This window comes from Notothenia rossii, assembly GCF_949606895.1.
Source record: "Notothenia rossii genome assembly, chromosome: 9".
Classification (NCBI taxonomy): domain Eukaryota; kingdom Metazoa; phylum Chordata; class Actinopteri; order Perciformes; family Nototheniidae; genus Notothenia; species Notothenia rossii.
Window position 1 is genome coordinate 51,994,231 of NC_136907.1, and position 18,813 is coordinate 52,013,043.

General features: G+C 41.5%; 2 protein-coding genes across 5 annotated transcripts in view; one reads left to right on the forward strand and one right to left on the reverse strand.

Annotated features, from left to right (window-relative positions):
* The window catches only part of LOC307020601 (SH3-containing GRB2-like protein 3-interacting protein 1), a 69,995-nt gene that overhangs the window by 44,630 nt on the left and 6,552 nt on the right, over positions 1-18,813 (reverse strand). For 2 of the 4 annotated variants that reach the window (XM_079652062.1, XM_079652063.1), the window contains exon 2: positions 18,544-18,631. In XM_079652062.1, the coding sequence (XP_079508188.1) occupies positions 18,544-18,565 (22 nt within the window). In that variant the 5' untranslated portion in view covers positions 18,566-18,631. Of the gene's footprint in view, positions 1-18,543; positions 18,632-18,813 lie in introns of those variants that run through there. The other 2 variants (XM_079652061.1, XM_079652064.1) reach the window with 2 other exon arrangements.
* LOC307018916 (phosphatidylinositol 3-kinase regulatory subunit gamma-like) lies at positions 11,613-18,392 on the forward strand. Its single transcript, XM_079649415.1, has 10 exons — positions 11,613-11,952; positions 13,811-13,922; positions 14,029-14,127; positions 14,211-14,391; positions 14,508-14,624; positions 14,728-14,870; positions 15,171-15,347; positions 15,463-15,537; positions 15,645-15,815; positions 15,908-18,392. The coding sequence occupies exons 1-10, from the start codon at positions 11,898-11,900 to the stop codon at positions 16,179-16,181; spliced, it is 1,404 nt and encodes a 467-aa protein (XP_079505541.1). The 5' UTR covers positions 11,613-11,897; the 3' UTR covers positions 16,182-18,392.

The window sequence follows — 18,813 nt, forward strand, 5'->3', positions numbered from 1 at the left end:
ATACTTTGAATCAGAATGTAACCATTAAGCTAAGAGTGACACTGCTGTGTTCAACTATTACTCTTTAGTCTTTAGTTCTAAACGGACATAAAACCCACTCACATCTGGCTTTTTGTCAATTCTGATTGGCAGAAACGGAAACATGACAACCCCCGAGTTTACTTGCCAAAAGAAGTACTTCTTAGCCTGTAACGGGTTGCCATCTTTTACGCAATCACACTGTCAAAAATGTACTTTGAAGATATTCACTAGTGCCTAGCTGTACTCGTTTGGTAACCTACTGATCAGCAGACTTTAGCATGCTAACACGCTTAGCTAAACCTACTTTGAACCAACATGTTAGCATTAAGCCAAGAGTGACACTGCTGTGCTCAACTCTGACTCTTTAGCCCATTTCTAAACGGACAAAAAAAACACTACCACCCACTAACATCTTGCTTTTATGATCTAAAGTAGGAAAAGTTACAATAGGCATTCATTCGAATTATTATTATTACTATTATTCACGGGAAATATATTGGCTAAAGCTCTGATTGGCTAAGATGGAAACATGACACTCGGATGGACAAGCCAAATCCAGTCCCCTTTGCTATGAAGTTAGTTTAAAGGTCCCATGTCATGGCCATTTCCACTGATCATAATTCCATTGTTGAGGTCTACTAGAACAGGGGTTCCCAAACTTTTCAGCCCGCGACCCCCAAAATAACAGTGCCAGAGACTGGGGGGGGGTGCTAGTGAATTAATTTCAGTTTTCCGCACAAACACTGCACTAGTGGATTGTCAAAGGGGGAGCCTCGTTGCGGGGAAATTATACAGATGGCTAGTCCGCCCGTGAAAATGTGTATGCAAACGTTATTATTAATAATTTAAAAAAAAAATTAAATTATAAAAAAAATTAATCTTTTTTTTTTTAATTTTCCATTTTTATTTTTGTAATCATCTCGCGACCCCCACTCGGGGTCTCGCGACCCCCACTTTGGGAACCCAAACTAGAATAGATTTATATTGTGCAATTTTCCAAGCTTACATTGGTTTCTCATACAGCATCTCTGTAAACTACGTGTATTCACTGAATTTCACTCTCTGCCTTTAACGGCTCGTTGTAGCTCCAGTAGCTCCAGCCCCCACCCTCCCTGTGAGCACAGTGTGCTCTGATTGGTCGGGACGTTGTGAGTCGCGCTGAGCTCCGTGGAGGTGTGGTTTCCTTGTTTAGCGATACACAGCGAAACACAGCCAAACTCATCCTGAGCACACACAAAGTCACAGCCGAAGTAAAAACAATAAGTGTGGCTTGATATTGAGTAAGAAAAAGATTGATAAACGCTGTGAGAATGGGTCTGCAGAGAGAATTTCGCCGCAATCCCAACTGTCTGTTATCAGCCTGCAGCCAGGGAGGAGAGATCAGCAGAGCTGCCTGCACTGAGTGTGTGTGTGAGGAAGTTCGTGGATTGGTCAATTTGGACCAATCAGCGGGGGCTTAACGTAACGGCTCCGCGGACGTAACATAACGGCTCCACGGATTGGTCCATTTCGTTCCGGGTACGGTTGACATCATGCGTACCCGGAAGAATCAAATGGACAATGACGTATCTCCAACGAGGCGTTTTGGGGAGGTATTTTCTGTGTTAGAGTTTTACTCGCTACAGGATGTACTTTGAGGGTTTGTGACTCTGCAGACCGTTTACATGCATAAAAACCTTCATAACACAGAAGGGGACGGGTCATAACCAGAAAAGCATGACATGGGACCTTTAAGTAAACAGAAAATGTATCAAATCAACAGGGATTTTGATAAAAATAGTCGTGTTTATTTATATACTAAACAATTTAACATGCTCTCCTCAAAGCCACCAGACTCCGTCAACAGAAACGGTAATATGATGCGTCAAATGCGCTTCATTCAAACTACACAGAAATAAAATATTAATTCTGTTGTTCCAACAATCACTATCACTGAAAAAGAGACTGAATGAGTAACACATATGAAATAAGAAGGCCCCCATGGTGACAATTTCACAGTTAACCCACCCATAAACAAAAAAAGGTTATGTTCCAATCTGCCTCTGGTGACTCACAAAGTGTTTAACTGGAATACCCCTTTAATAACTATGTTCTATTCAAATCGCCCCCCTGTAGGGGACACATGTTGCGCTCAAGTCTCTGAGTCTACACAGACACACACAGATGTCACCACAACATTCTGGTGTCCCACACATGTACCACAGACCATTGTGGAGCGACATTAAAACACAAAGCAGCTGTAAGAAAGGGTGAGAGAATTGGACTTGCTTACTCGACTTTCTTTAATTACTTTCTTCATGAAATCATGCCAGACTCCAATAAACTAGATACCTCCCTTTTGATTTCTCCTATAGTTCTCAGCTGTATAATAATAATATCTTATTGTTAAACAATGTCTCATCTTATGAGATCCAACGCTCCTTCTGGATTTGTTGGTAGATCTTTCCTTATTATATACGAAGTTCTGTTGTATATAGTGTGATACATCGTCTTACATCTGTACCTATTTTATTGATATTGTATCACTTGTATGGCTTATGAAGAATTGTTATCAGTATTTTGGAACATAAGGTGTAACGCGTAACGCGTATCAATAATGTACATTTGAGGTGTGGGAGGGAGTTCATGGGCCGTAAAGTTTAGATTGTTGCAGATACAATTTTAAGGAACAGAGCAGAGTGAGTCTTGATCATTTCAATCATATTTACTCTGTTCTTTTATGGCGGAGAATGTTTTGTTCCCGTGACTCATTTTCCCAAACTGACTGGACTATTTTGACTAGGAACAGAAAAGGCACCACATGCTGGAATCTAATCTGGTGTGATTCCTTTACTAGCTAACATAAATCCAGCGTAATAGATTTAGATGTACAACTCTAAGACCTACTTTAGTTTGCTGCTGATATACACTACTTGATCTTTTCATAAGTAGTGTAATGCTTTTAACGCAATAAACAAGGTCGCAAGATTGAGTTAAACAGATGATGACGTTCTCAAGTCTTCTTGGATGTACATCCCAACCTGTGGCTTTAAACCATCAAGGTAAATCCCAGTGTATGACGCAGAAAATGAGTTAACTTGCCCCCCGCACGGCTCAAGGTTGTCTCATTTACACAGGTCACCGACGCTGCCATTGTTTGTCTAGGAGTTGTGTAATCCTAGATTCTTTTTGTACTATCCTCTTATTGTTATGGCTCCTGACCGAGTGCTTAACACATGCTGAAATAACTTCCTTAAGACCAATGTAAGCAAATACCACTCAAAGCATTTGTACGCCCGGAACATGAGAGTGCGGGTGAAATTCGAAAGGGGGCCACTTGCGTGCGAGACAGGGTTGGTTTGTTTTGTCAGCAAAATGTCAATCTGTCCTTGCAAGGTTATCCCATATGATCTCCCTAAATACACAGGGCTTGGTTGTCCATCTGGTTGGCAGTTGAGAGCCCCCCTCCATCCCCATTAACACCCACCACTGCAAGTCCAGGTCTGGAGGTCTTGCCTTTCTACCTCCCACTGAGAGGATATGAAAAGGCCCGACAAAGCTTTCCATTCTCTTCTTATACTGTCAGATTTTTTGGATCAGTGTAATCCTCAAATGGCTGCAACACGTGTACAGCGGTTTGGTTGCTCCCTAACAACTGACTTGACAACTAAACAATGCAACGGTTCTCGCTGAAAAGGGACACTCAGAAGAATTTTGCACGTCCAGAAAATATCTGTCCTACGTGCGCACACACACAGCTAGGCAACCACCCAACATCCTTCTGAAAAAGCCCAAAAAAGAGCGATCCGTCCCCCAGTCCAAACTGCCTTTGGGCTCCCCTAAGCTATTCAGCGTGTGCAAATGAAAGATGTGTCTTGGAACAGCGCGAGCCTCGAGGCTGAGCAGAAACTTTGCTCGCGCACAGATATACACAGCAGCCCTCTGGACAAGTTTGGCACCCACACCAGCAACTGTGGGCCAAAACTCATGTTGCGTGCTAACTCTCTCCCTCCCCCCATCCCCTCATGCTATCCCGCTCTGCAATTATATGCTACGCTCCCACCCAAACATGCAAGAATAGGCCTTCTCAGTCAACAGACAAACCGAGTCATTCTGTCCTCAAACCATGACATCATGACCATTTGACTTCAGCGTGAAATTCAAGCTTGATTTAACTTTGTCAGGGGGAAAACAGAAGAAGTGGTGTGTGTTACACTGGCAGAGCGCAGCGCTGGTGTGAACAGTAACTTTTGCATTACAGGGAAGGCACAGCTAATTTATTCTCTAGGATATCAAACACATGGGGAATATGTGACTCGTGACAATCTCACGCATCACTTGATTAAGAAGTGGTTCGGCTACAATTGGAGAGGACAATACTGAAAATCATAAGGAGAAAAACATTTGACTGCTGGTTTGACTACATTTTGCAGCTTGCTCGTATTTCAACTTCAGTCATGATTCAAGAACTTAAACTACTTTTTTGCCATTTTCTGTGCATTAAAAAATGCATTTTGGGCCACAAAGGGAAAAGTTCAACAATGTCTTCTCTACTGAAATAAAACTACTCTGATTTATCTTTCTATACAACTCAAATCTTTTATGTTGTGGTTTTATGCACGACCTGTAAACTGCACTCTAGTAAGACTTGTTTTAAGTAATAGATAGCATAATAGCTCTCCGTACAATGATAAGCCACAATAACATAATAATGTTATGGCTCTGTTGGTCGTGCTTTTGTATAATGTTGAATGAAAACTTTTAAGACAAGATTCATCACCTGCGTAGGTGCCAGAAATAGCCACTTAATCTACAACATTCACATTAAATTATTTAGATAAAAGTTTATCAACGCTTATCTAAAAAAACAGACATCTTGACTTGGGAGAATTCGGACATAATACTAACATATCTGCCAGCTTTAGTTCAGGATCATGTCATTGGCCTCTAGTTTGTTGAAGTTTCATGGCGCTTAAATGCCTGAGAGGCATCTATCAAACTGCTGACAGCTATTGTGTGAAGCACACCTCATTTTCCCAATCTGCCTCGCAACAGAGTCCTCTCCTCTGTCCTTGCAGCTCTGGGATCTTAATGGTGTTTGAGTGCCTGCGTGTGCGTGCATGTGCATGTATATATGACAGAACCGAACCAATGACAGGCACCTCAGCCCAGCCCAGCCCTGGAAACAAAGAGGGCTGGTGGGTTTCACTGCAGCCCCTCTCTCTTCTCCCACACGCTCATAAATAACCATACAGAGTCTCTGCCCTGGCCAGGGGGAGAACAAGAAGAGAAAAGAGCCATTTAGGCTGCTCCTCTCCTCTCGAGCCTTCCAACTGACCTTTTCCAAGGGTCAATCAGTCCAACCACAACTCCATACTGCGACCCCCCCCCCCCTCCCTCATCTCAACTCTCTCTCTCTCTCTCTGCTGCTGTGAGGCTGAATCATCTCAACACTGGTGCTGTGGAGAGAAGCCACTTAGCAGGTTTGGGTCATTGTAAAAGGAGCATTTAAGATCTGGAAGGCATAAAGCCTCACAAGCTCTCAGTCCCCGAGCATGTGAGATAGCAGGCGGGGTCAGAGGTGAAGGTCACAATATGGGAGGAGGGGAATAAATCCTGTAGCATGGACGACAATGGATGCAATCCCCACTGACAATGATGCCATTGTGGGCTATGGGTTGCTTAGTGTGTCCTGGAGCTGTGCCTAATAGAGTTATAGTGCCGATGTGATGGCTGCGTAGCCGAGGAGAGTAGTGTCCTTTTATATAAGGAGGGGGGGGGGGGGGGGGGGAAACTGGCAAGGGGCTTGAAAGAGTCCACGGCTTCTCAATTTTGCTTTGCATGAAAGCCTGGGATTGTGTTTGTGTGTGTGTGTGTGTGTGTGTGTGTGTGTGTGTGTGTGTGTGTGTGTGTGTGTGTGTGTGTGTGTGTGTGTGTGTGTGTGTGTGTGTGTGTGTGTGTGTGTGTGTGTGTGTGTGTGTGTGTGTGTGTGTGTGTGTGTGTGTGTGTGTGTGTGTGTGTGTGTGTGTGTGAAGAAGAAAGTGAGGTGACTAGCTTAACTTCTCTGAGCTTACATCCATGAATCCCTTGCTCACTGACACACATGACGTCCTCTTTGTAAAGACTCATAGTTGAGTCACAGTTAAAGATGCAACGCAGAAGAAGTTCTGCTGATGACAATTTGCAAGTGGGCCGCATGAGTCAGACGTAATAGAGGGGTTTTTTATAGGTACAAATGGGTAATTTTAAGAACTTATTCACTTATTCCTTCATTTAGTAATGTATAATTTATAAAGCAGAGAGACAACTTTAAACCCACTAAAAATGCATTCGGTTTCTGACTGTTAAAAATGATAAGCAATGCAAAGTTCCAACTTTCTGGAAACTGTGATGGAAATGTTTTTATTATTTCTGACATTTAAGGCAACATAGCCACTCAACAAACTAGTAACCTCAACAGGCCAGTACGTCATATTAGCTAGCTAGCTATGTCTTCTATTGTTGCACTTGATACATGCTTGGCTGTGTTTTGAGTTTTTGTTTATTAGCGTAACAATGCACTTGTAACGCTTTAGCTGTCTATATTTGCAACACCGATGAATCAGTGAATTGCACTTTATTTATTATTTTTAATGATGTGATAAGGACGACAAGGTTTTCAGGTGTTCACCGTTGTTGTGCCAGAATTGGAGCAGCATAACGGAAACATAGCTTTTACGGTAGTTTATTAGCTATCTTGCTAAGTATTTTGTTTATGCACCTGCTCTTTGCTTGGCTGTGTAGGCAAAGTTGTTGACTCGCTAGATTTTGATCATTAGGAGAAAAGCATATGCAATGACTCATTTTATAGCTGACCATTTTTAAGACAATGCTGTGTAAGTGAATTGCATTATAAAGTTGTAAGAATCGCGAACATACCAAGTATTATATCCTGGTTTCTTAAAAGCAAACATTTCTTTAATAGAAGACGGCCATTGGCTTTGAAATTCGACTTACAATAAAATGATAAAATAATCAAGTACTTCCCTTTGAAACAAACTTATATATACTGATATATCACACATGCACTCTTCACAGTCAGGCTTTTACTTGGCGTGCCACTCATGCAGAGAGGTGGGGAAAGCCTCTTTGAGACAGAGGCCGCTGACACCACAGGATCATCATCGTAGGCATAACTCAGACACATGGCTGGTAAACGCTATCTGGTGGCATGCCACGAGTACCTCAGATGTCACCTCTGTTAGTAAGATTAGGCTCAGGCAGTGGAGTGACAGATGATGAGTGTGTGTGACCAACGGGTGCAGAGGACAGCGACAGAGAGGCAGACACACGCTGATGCGTTTGGAAAAATGGCATGTCAGTTTTTCTGATGTCTATAGTAACAGTAGCCTCCAATTTGACATCTACCAAACATTGGTTTTCTGTTTTTTTTTTTCTCTTTCTGGCTTCTCTTTGACCTCCTTTAAAAGAACACGCTATGTTTCCCAGGGCCCAGCTATTTGAAGCTCATAGTTTTGGTCGTCCAAAGTTTTCTGTTCCAACTCAAGCCGTTCAGACACTGTCCCCACTTACATTTCCACAATGGCAGGGTCCTGGGGGCCAGACCATAGCCGCCCTACACTCTGCCCACAGTTGAGTTGCCTCTGGCAGAACTACTGCGTGCTTTGTGTGCTGGTTCTGGCCGCCGATCAGGGAAACCCCACAGTCTCTCCATGGTGAATGTCGAAGGCCCTGCCAAGGCCATTATGCAGCCCTTCAATGGCCGTGAATAGCAGCACACTACAGTACAGAAGATTTGAGAGATGTGCAATTCACCCAGGGCTACAGCGCGAGACCATGACACAGATACCGACATGGCTAAACTGAACTCATTCCTGACATGGTTTTTCCGCGTTGTGCCTACGCGTATTTTCCTTTTTTTACCACAACAAACAAAACAAATCCTGATAAAACGCGTCCTACGTTACCCCGTACGGGAAATACGAAAACAGTTGATTACTAAATTCCATGACACAGTTAGTGGACAAGGTGTAAACAAGCATTAGTCTAAAAAGCCCAGAGATTATAACACTGATTCTACAAATGGTTGTTGTCACTTAGTGTGGCGGGCTCAATGACAGCGGGTGGCCTATCATGTACACATTAACACTCTTAAACATGGGGATTAAAGCTCTTTCCGTAATTTCACCACATAGTTCACTTGAACCACTGACCTAATAACCTCGAGGACACAAAAACAATCCTGTTTGCTATTCTCCATGACTCCATTTCCAATCCTGACACTCCTTTCCTGACCAGATAAATGACCAAATCTCTTACACGACTCTCCCTAATATTTGCTGCCTATAATATTCACTCTACTGTAAGTTGCTGGTCAGTGTCAAAAATGTAAGTCTAACAGCATTACAGTCAAACTGTTATCTGCATTTAGCACAGAGAAACATCTGTCTATTAATTTGAAACTCCTGCAGCGTTTCCCAGCACTCCCACAGTCCGGTGGCATATTGCGGTGGTGGATATCAAGATGAGTCACATCAGCTAGCAGGCAGCTGGCAGGCTTGCAGTATCAGCCTATCCCGTTAATCTTACGATTAGCCTTCACTGATCCCATCAGGACTGCCTGGATCTGGGGTGCAAAGCCTAAAGGTTTATCCTGCAAGTCAGCCCTCCCTCACCCTGGTCACTACACATACACAAACGGGGCGAACATACACAGGACACATACACAGGACACACACACAGGCTATCCTACATTTTTCAGTGTAGGGATGCTCAAAAGTATCTCTAGTCTAACTGGGATGGCAGATAAAGGTTTTAAAATTAAATATGTCAAACAAATTCAGCCAATCTATCCGCCAATAAAACATTTACTTCAACATGACAGCTGGATATGTTACATTAACCTAAGAGGAAGTAGTTATGTCTTAATTTGCATAGTGAATTTGAACAGTTATTTGAGTTTGAGTTAGCTTGGGCCTTGTAACTATTCACCAACACTTACAATGGTATGACTAGCTTGAAGTGAATATATCTGCACTTGTTGTTAGGAGTTTGATAAAATCATCAGCCAAATTAAATGTAATGTAATGTGATTTGAAAAATAATTGTATTTTATGTTTTTATTTGCCAGTGGGCCATTATGATAACAGTAGGCACGCATATGTTTATTCAAATACAGAAGAGCCTTGAGTGTGTGTTTCGGTCATGGCGATGATAAACGCCAAACCAGGTGGAAAATATTGGAACAAATCTAATATCGTTCATCCCCATTTTTAGGGTCTCGTAATATTTATGAGGCAACATATTTCAAACAATTTCAACTTTGTGAAGATGCTCCAAAAATCTGACGCTTTACCTGGAGCGGTCATTCAGATCTGAGCCTCTGATAGCACCAGTCTTTATTTTTAACGAAAATGTGTTAAAGTCACCTAACAGTTCAAATCGGCTTTTTCTGTGTTTGGTGAAAATGAATACTTTTTTGGCTTCCCTCCCTGTTACCGGGTTTTCCTACACCCCACCCGAACATGATTAGAAATAATAAGATTTCTAATGCCACTTGTGATAATTCTTCTCAATAATTCACTCGTGTGCAAACAATATGTAATGTTTTTGAGTTGAGATATCTTCATTTCAGGGGACTTTCCAAGCAAAATGGGAGAAATGGGATTAAAAGCGATTAATTAATCAGCATGTAATGTAATCAACTTGATTCACCGTTGTAATTTATTGACAGCCTTAGTTTAAAGAGGTGGAGTTGGAGAACTGCGTCACAGAGTTCAGGCCTAGAAGACAAAGGTGAAAGGCTGTACTCTTCCATCACCAGAAGGGGGGGGGGGGGGGGGGGGTGGAAAGCAGCCAAGTGACATGCCTTGACAGGCCTCAGGGCTTCTTAAAGCAGGAAACACATGGAAAGTACACAAGAGAACATACACATGCAAACACCTGCACTATTACATACAGTACATGTCAAATGGTGGATATAATGCATGCCAACATCTGCCACTAAACATTCACTTTTATAAGTGGTAGGCAATCAAGACAATATGCATTTTTGGATACTTTACAGAAAACAAATTTAAAGTGATATCAGTTAACCTATACACTTTTGATTCCTGGTATACAAAATCAAAGTAGCAGTCTGCCTTGATTCTGCTTCGACAGCTAAATTCCTTCCTATACATACACGTGCACGTTTTGCTGTTCACTGACCTATATGTTAAAAAAGTGATGCCTTTGAAAGCCACCAAAGGCCACAAATAGGTTGCCAATTTTTTAAAGAGGATTACCAATGGAAATCCACACTGTTGTGTCATGTCCCAAAATTACAATTTGGAAAATTTGCTTGTGTGTGAACAACATTTGCACACAACATGCAAATAATACAATAAAAGAATGTTAACGTTAAATGTAAACAAATATTTGACTGAAATACCTGCTGATTTTGTTTTCTGTACATGTGAGATCAGCATTCTTCAGCATTGCTTTCTTGCCAATATATGCCCCCATCATGGAAGTTGGTTTAGGACGTTTCATTGGCACTGACTGGATCCAGGAAAGAATCGTCTTACTGATGGGAAAAAGGAATGCTTGAGGCAATTACTTCCCTGACACTCTGTCCTCGGGTCAAAAGGGGACCGGCCATAAATGCCTGGACACCAACAGAGACAGACCTCTGACCATGCCGGCCTTGTTTCACTCTCCCTGCAGCCACTAACGTCAGCTGGTGTTGGAGGCCTTGGTTGTTTAAATTGATGGTGCAGTGTCATCATGTGTCATGAACAAACAACAATGCATGTATTTATCCAACACAATTGCAAAAGGAAATAATAATCCTGATCCTTTTTTTGGCGTATGAAGAAAGAAACTGCAGAATGCGTCACCATAAAAAAAAACCTGATGTTAACAGGTGGTAACACCTATCGTGTCTTGAACAGGTCGATGTCAGAGCAGCAATAATTACGTTCCATTTTTGCTGCAGAACATGTTTGACAAGCTCAACGAGAATATAATACACAGTTGCCAAATAGGCAGGCAACTCTGTCACCTCTCAGACAAAGGGGTTGAAGTCTGGTGCTCTCTGGATGCCGAACAGCTGAAGACACTTGAATTATCAAAGAACCTAAAGCATGATGTCATCTATTGCAACCTATTCACACGCCAGTAAATGTGCGCAAAGCTTAAATGTCAGGAAATAATTTAATTATAACTTGTTGTGAATATTAAAACATATATGGTATATGTAAGATTGTGTTTTTTCTAAATTATTCCATATAATAGACTACGTTTTTATTTTCCATTCATGCCCTGCAAAGATTTGTTCAGCTGTTACAGTGCAGCTTGAGGAGAACTGAATGAAAAGGTCTGGAATGTTCCATTACAATTAAGGGGGTTACGGATGAGGAATACGCAGTATCTATGGATTAAATTCAAGTTATAAAATATTAATTTGCATAATATACTTAAAATAGATTATCTTTGTTTGGATATGAAATATAAACTTAACTGGGTTTGTTTTATGTGAGGACGAATCATGTATGAAAAAGACACCCCCCCCTCTTGTTGGAGCATTTTGGACGGTGCCAAGATGATGTTACGAACAGCCCTTTAAAGTCGCTCCACTTCCGAGATGAAGTAAAGTAGAGCTCCGCCGTACCGCGAGAAGGCACGAACTGACAACCGATGTGTCAGAAATAACCCCTTTAGTCAGGATATGTTGAGATCACACCGCAGGACTCTGGGATGTTTCATGGACTCGGAATCGAAGGAGATTTTTTTGTCCTCATCTATGTAGGACGTGGCGTTTGCCAATGCATTGACTCAATTTGCCGCAAAAGAAACGTGCATTCTTTTGTATTACGCGCAAAGACAGCAACCTGGACTACTCTTTTGAAACAGGAATGGTTTATCCTCCCGAAGGTCTATTCTATATCGAAATGGATCAAGCAGCACCAGGTAGGCTAAGTTTAAAGGCAGCCATTGTCCTTTTTTTTTATATTCGGGGGGGGGAGTCGAAAAAACATATTCTGCTTTCTCCTTTAGCTGCTATTATGTTGCGTAATATCTGTAATAAAGCTGACATTTCCACAAATGCTATGCAGGTGTTAGTTAAAACGTTATAATGGCCAGGTCCTCAGTGCTGAGCTCCCCCAGTGGCTTTGCCCAGGCATGCATAGCGCAATTCACTTGCCAATTACGTAATACCTTTCTGTGACCAGGCGCAGTGGCTTTTCTTTTGTCCCAGCGCTTGTGACAAAACTTGGGACACAAATGCATGGCGGTTTTGCCTGTCCTCGTGAACCAAAAGCGATTTGCTGAAGGCGTATGGCGGTGTACAGATTGCATTTTGAAAGGGAATATAGTTGAGGGTGCGTTAATGAGCGCCGCATGAAACGACTGCTTTGTTCTCCTCTGCAGCCAGCCGTGGTTAATTTGTGTGCTAGCTCTCAAAGTAGGCTATAGGCAAGCAGACTAGACAGCTCGTCTCATGACTTAACTCCGGCAACTCACCAACACTTCATAATTGTCATTTGACCTAAGCGTTATTACAAAGGCGTATAACACTTATAATGCACTGCTATGGGTTCTTCTTAAAAACAAAACAAAAAAAGCTAATTTCATTTGATTAGCGCATTAAAATTGCTTACCCATACATTGAGTATTTTTAAAAACTACAGTTGATACAATTGAGAAAAATACAGATACAATTCATTGTTCCTTTAAGGTAGGCTATGTGCTGTTGCGTTTAAGTGTCAATTCAAGTGTTAGCTTTTTATGTGTTTTTGCTATTATGGAAAGTGCAGAACTGCTTTCTTGGTATTATTCTTTACTTAAATTACGTGGCTCTTGTCTGTGCTGGTATGTGCGTGTGGGTTTTGGAAGCCTGTTGACTTTCTTGGCAGGAAACAGAAAGGGGGAAGGTGTGCAGATTTAATTTTGCTGAGTTCAGGAGCCGCAGCTTTGCGTTTCGTGCATGCCACTGTGCTGCTGCACCTGCCTTTTGTTTATTTTAAGGTCAGAAAATCGGAGAGCGGATGGTGGGAGAAACCCACATTTTCTCCTCTCTGAGGGTGCTCTTGTATTCTCCCTAACTGCCCCATGAAAGGCACTTTTGTCCTGCAGTGAAATATATCGCCCTTCACCTCCTCTTGATGCGGTTTGCCCTCCTTTTTCTTTTTTAGGAAAACGCTTTCAGCCAGACTCACAGGTTTTTATTCCTTTAAGTTTGACGGAAAATTTGAGAAGGGTCTTTAAGCGTGCAATGGTTATAACGATGGGAAGGGGTAATCCAAGGGGCTCAAAATGTAATTTATGGTTTATTAAATGCCTTTCATGCACTTCATGGCAGTGCCAGGCAATGGCTGCTGCAAACTTTGCTAGATGCAAAGGCAACTCGACGCTTAAAAGCAGAGAATCTATGGAAAATAAAATAAAACGTGTTCCATATTTGTTGACTGTTAGTGCTCGTAAATGAGGGATAACTGCCACATTTCCCTTTTTTAGTGCTGACCACACTTGATAATGATTTAACGAGTGATACATGTTGGAAACATGCCTGGGCTTGTCCTCAGATTATGACAGGCTCCATCAAGAAAGGGGTGTGACAGAGTGTGTGTTGGTGGTGGTGGGGGGTAGCAAACGTTCACCATTTCCTTAACACTTACTTATACATGCGCATATCCTCTATTGCAATATTGATGTTAACAAAAGGTGATCTCACACTAGATTAATGCTTTACAGTCTCTGATAGAGCTCTTTCTAAGAAACCGTTATCCTGATATTTAACCCTATCTGTCCTCTATTTTGCTTGTAGCTCTCCCTCCCAGGTCAACAAAGCCAGTGTCCTCCACCATGAACAACAACTGCCTTTCGCCCCCTACATATACCATAGAGGACGCAGAGTGGTACTGGGGAGATGTAACCAGGTAAGGTATCTTCACTACAAACACGCCATCATTCTCTCAAAGTATGTGTTGTTGTTTAACGCGTTTGTATGTTACATCCGTTAACTGTTAACTGATTTCCCCTTAGGGACGAGGTGAATGAGAAGCTCCGGGACACACCTGATGGCTCCTTTTTGGTGCGTGACGCATCCACAAAGCTGCAAGGAGACTTCACACTGACGTTACGGTAAAAAAAGATCTAATCATAACATCACATTTTACTTGACGTCAATAATCTGATCGTGTTCCTTTTGCCATTCATGTTCTCAGGAAAGACGGGCACAACAAGCTAATTAAGATCTACCACCGTGATGGGAAGTATGGTTTCTCGGACCCCCTCACGTTCATATCAGTAGTGGAGCTCATCTGGCACTATCAGCACCATCCGTTGGTGGAGTACAACGCCACACTGGACCTAATGCTAACCAATCCTGTGTCCCGCTTCCAGCAGGTTAGTGAGCAACGTTATGTTATGTTTGCTTGACAAATTTGACAGTCAGACATTTTTTTTAAGTATTAATAGCGTGATCATTGTACTAATTTAAGTGTATTTTTTGTTAACTACAGGTGAAAGAGGATAATGTAGATGTCGCTGGAAGAAAGTTAAAGGAGGTTCACTGTCAGTATCAAGAGAAGTCCAAGGAGTTTGATCACCTTTATGAAACTTTCACAAAGACCTCACACGTAAAAACCAACGTATTAAATTAACTCTGATGGATTTGTGGTAACATCAGTACTTGTTTAAAAAGTAGACATTTTCTAAATGGATGTGTTCCTTGTGATTCAGGAGATCCAAATGAAACGAACGGCAATTGAGGCCTTCAACGAGACGATGCTGATCTTCGAGGAGCAGTGTCGCGAACAGGAACGTTACGGAGAGGAGTTTGAAATGAACAATCAGTCCGAAGGAGCCGACAAAGATCTGGAGAGGTACGTTAATAATCTGTTGTTTATTTTCTACAGTAAATATCAAATAAGTTGTCCACTCTATAAGGTATCTCAAAATGTTTAAAAATGTCAACTTGTGTTTCCGAAAGCCCAAGATGACATTATCAAAAGTCTTGTTTTATGCACTACGATATTCTCTTCTGACAACTAATCGAATAATATTTGCAGCTTTATAGGTTTTTATTGTATTTTTATCGTCCCAAAAAGTGTACCTAAAATTGTGTAATATGGTTGCATGTAGAGCCATCTGACCGGTGTTTCTTTTTTACTTCCCCCCTTTAGCTTTTTGATAAATTATGAGAAGCTGAAGTGTCGTCTAGGGGAGATCTACGACAGCAAAATCCATCTGGAAGAAGACTTGAGAACGCAGGTGGAGGACTACAGAGAGACGGACAGGAAAATTAACAGCTTGCGGCCCGACCTCATAGAGCTGCGCAACATCAGAGACCTGTACCTCAAGTAAGTCAATTATCAGAGTATTGTTTGTGGTGTCGGTGGGAATACATTCTGAAGCTGCTCTGTAAAGTAGTATTCTGTATTAAAGCAAAACCTTTGTTTACACCTCTCCTTGCAGCTGGCTAAATCACAAAGGCGTAAGGCAGAAACGCATAAACGACTGGCTGGGGCTTCTGAGTGACAGCCTTGATGAGTACGTTTCAACTAATTAATTATGGAAACAAAGTTCAAGAATGCTTCTTATAATCTAAAAATGAGATTACGGAGGTGTTACAATACAACTTTTGTTTTGTTTTTCAGCACTTATGTGTTAAAAGGAGACGAGAAGAATTTGCCACATCAGGAGGAGACAAATTGGTTTGTTGGTGAAATGAGCCGGACACAGGCCGAGGAGATGCTCCAAGGAAAAGCTCCCGGAACGTTCCTGATCCGCGAGAGCAGTAAACAGGGATGCTACGCTTGCTCTGTTGTGTGAGTATAACATTTTTGGAAAACTATATCAGATGTATTTGTGACGAATCTTGAGCTGACACTCATCGATGTCATTTTATTGTTTCTTACAGCGTTAATGAAGAAGTGAAGCATTGTATGGTCTACAGCACACCGCACGGATACGGATTTGCAGAGCCATACGACGCCCACTGCTCACTGAAAGAACTTGTCCTGCACTATCGCCTGCACTCCTTAGTGCAACACAATGATGCCCTGGATGTTCGGCTGACACATCCAGTTCACGCCAAAGCTGCAGCCACGCCTTCCCAACATGCAGAGGAACACAAACTATTACAGACTCCAAAACACACGTCGGGGCTCCCGCCTGCCGCTCCAGAAATGTAATCCAACGGGAAAGAGACAAAAGGACATGTTTACTGTATCCTGTGAGAATGACTGCATCGAGGTGCATCGTGTAAAGTTTTGCACTAGAGTGATTCCATCGGTTTTGTGAATGGGATTTCACAGATTGAAGTGGGACTGGAACTTGAATGTCAGCTTGAACTTGGTTTTGTTTTTTTCAAAGAGACTGTTTAAGCTTTTAATATTTTCTTTTGTACTTCATTTATTGCCATTTGTTTAATGGACACATTTTATGGTAGGGATGTTGAAAACCAGAGAAATCAGGTGCTGCACCTTTGTTTAACTTTAGCTTTTACAAGCAGAGTTGATGTTGCTAGAGATGTCCATTTCTCTAGTTAGTTCAGAAAATCCGACAAATAGTTTAGAAATATATTTGGTTATTATGGAGTTATATTTGTGGCTAATTTCTGAGTGTGTTATGGAACATTTTGAACACAGAAAAGTAAGCTACCACATACATTATATTCAGTAGAGAAATGTAAAGAAATTTCTAATTTGAGCGAAAGAGAAAAATGCTTATATCCACATAAGCATACAATAATAACCTCTTTCACTCTGTTTTGCACATTTGCGTACATTTAAACAGTAGAGGGTACCGCTTCTTGTTTTATAAGATTGCCGACAGTTTGTATAATGTAATGAATTAATTGAAATATTGAAGCCAATACATGACTCCAGACTAACAATGCCTTAGCCGTGTAGCTAGCAATCACGAAGCAAGCCTATAAGCTACTGCATAAACGGCAGACGTTAGCTGGCTAGCAGCCTAACCAAGATAGCTTAGCTTCAAGCTAATAAATGAAGACAAACTAACTAAAGTTCATTAAAATAGGCATGTCACCAAAACTTTATTTAGAGCTGCTTATCATGCTTCCCCCCTCCCTAAGTAACTGATAAGAGTAAGAATCAGATTGGAGACACAAAAGCCAATCAGGAATGACCTACTCCAGTTTTCTGATTTGCTGCCATTGTGACAAATTGAACGCACATACAGATCTAATCACAGCAGAGATGTTGAGAATAAGAGAAAGAATGAATTTGTGTCCAATCACAGAGATTTAAGAGGGAGGAAATCAGTTAAACCAATGTGCCCTTATGTGAACTTGAAAAACTAAGTGTATAGAACCCTAAATTCTTTGCGCAACTTTATTTTCTCTACAAAATATAATCTGTGTGATTTTAGGAAATATTTTTCTGTGTTTAAAATGTACCATCGCGTGCTCCGGAATAATAATTACGTTACTACTACTTAGTGCATTTGTGAAGGGGGATAAATGGTGCTGTAAACAGGCTGTTTCCGGCATACTGGTTTGGTGGACCAAACCATTTTTTGGGTAAATGCCACGTGTGAATATGTGAAAAAGTCGTGGTGCATCTTGAAAATTTGCCCCTTTCGTAACAGACATTCATATACAGTGGATACTTATGTAGCATTAACATCCTGTAGAATACCATTGTAAGAGCATACTCAATGTTATAACCATTGACCAAAGCACTTAATAGTGAGCAAAACTTCGTCCCTTACGTTGAGTCCCGTAATCGCATTTGGGCAAAAAGGAGGGCAATTTATGTACACCTGCTGATGTGCTGATCAAAACATAATCTGAAGTACTGTATGTTATATTCTGTTACTCAAAGAAGTATAAGCTTTTTGTATTCTATATATATTTTTTCTATAAACATGCCACAAGATGAAAGCTAGAAGAAAGTGCAATCCAACAGTGTTTCTATTGTTGCAACGTTTGACGATGATGATGGTGGAGAAGGTAATGCTGTTATGAGAGGTTGACATTTGCCACAAAAATGCACTCTCCTTGGTGGTGTCGGTATGATGTGGCCTCCGATGTTTGTGTGAACTGCCAGAGGTCCGGAAGTATCCTGCCTCCATTACTTGAACTGTGGCATTGCTCGAGCTATGAATGTTTTTCATGACATGCAGCCTACATAGCTTAAGAGGAAAGGAATCCATGTTGAACTTGGCACATTTTTCAAGTTTGAGGACAATAGATACTCTGTACAGAGAAACTGTAAAATGTATTTCTGAGGTTGGTTTATGGAAGGAGCGTGATTAAGCCTCTTATAAAAATATAACTCCACTGGGGGATTGAGGAAACTCCTCGGGTGAAGCTAAGCAATGTGAGATCCTGACCTTTTTCTTGCTGAAAGACAATAAACTGATGAGGGTTTTGTCAACTTGCGTGATCCATTGCTTTTTTTTCTCAGTATATAACAGTTAATGTCCAAGAAATGTCTAATCTTTTTATCATTTGGGGTAAAACATTTTCCACCTGGGTAGCAAAAATGTTAAAACACAAAGCAAGACAAGTTGTTATCTGGTTTTTACCTCCTGTCTCTAGTGGAGCCATTGTCGTGCGATGAGCTTATCCTTGGGTCAGCAGAGATAGGAGGCGGCGAGGGCACCGGAGGACGCACTGTGGACAGATGGAAGAGAAAGGAAGCGATAAGACAATAGCAGGATATGTGCAGGCCCTTTCCCTACTCAGCCGGGCCGCCGTTGAGTCACTACAAAACAATCCATCAAACTTTCTTCACTAATAACGTCCAGCATTGTTCAACTCAACGTTGCTGAAGCTCCTGGAAAGAATGCTGCTCC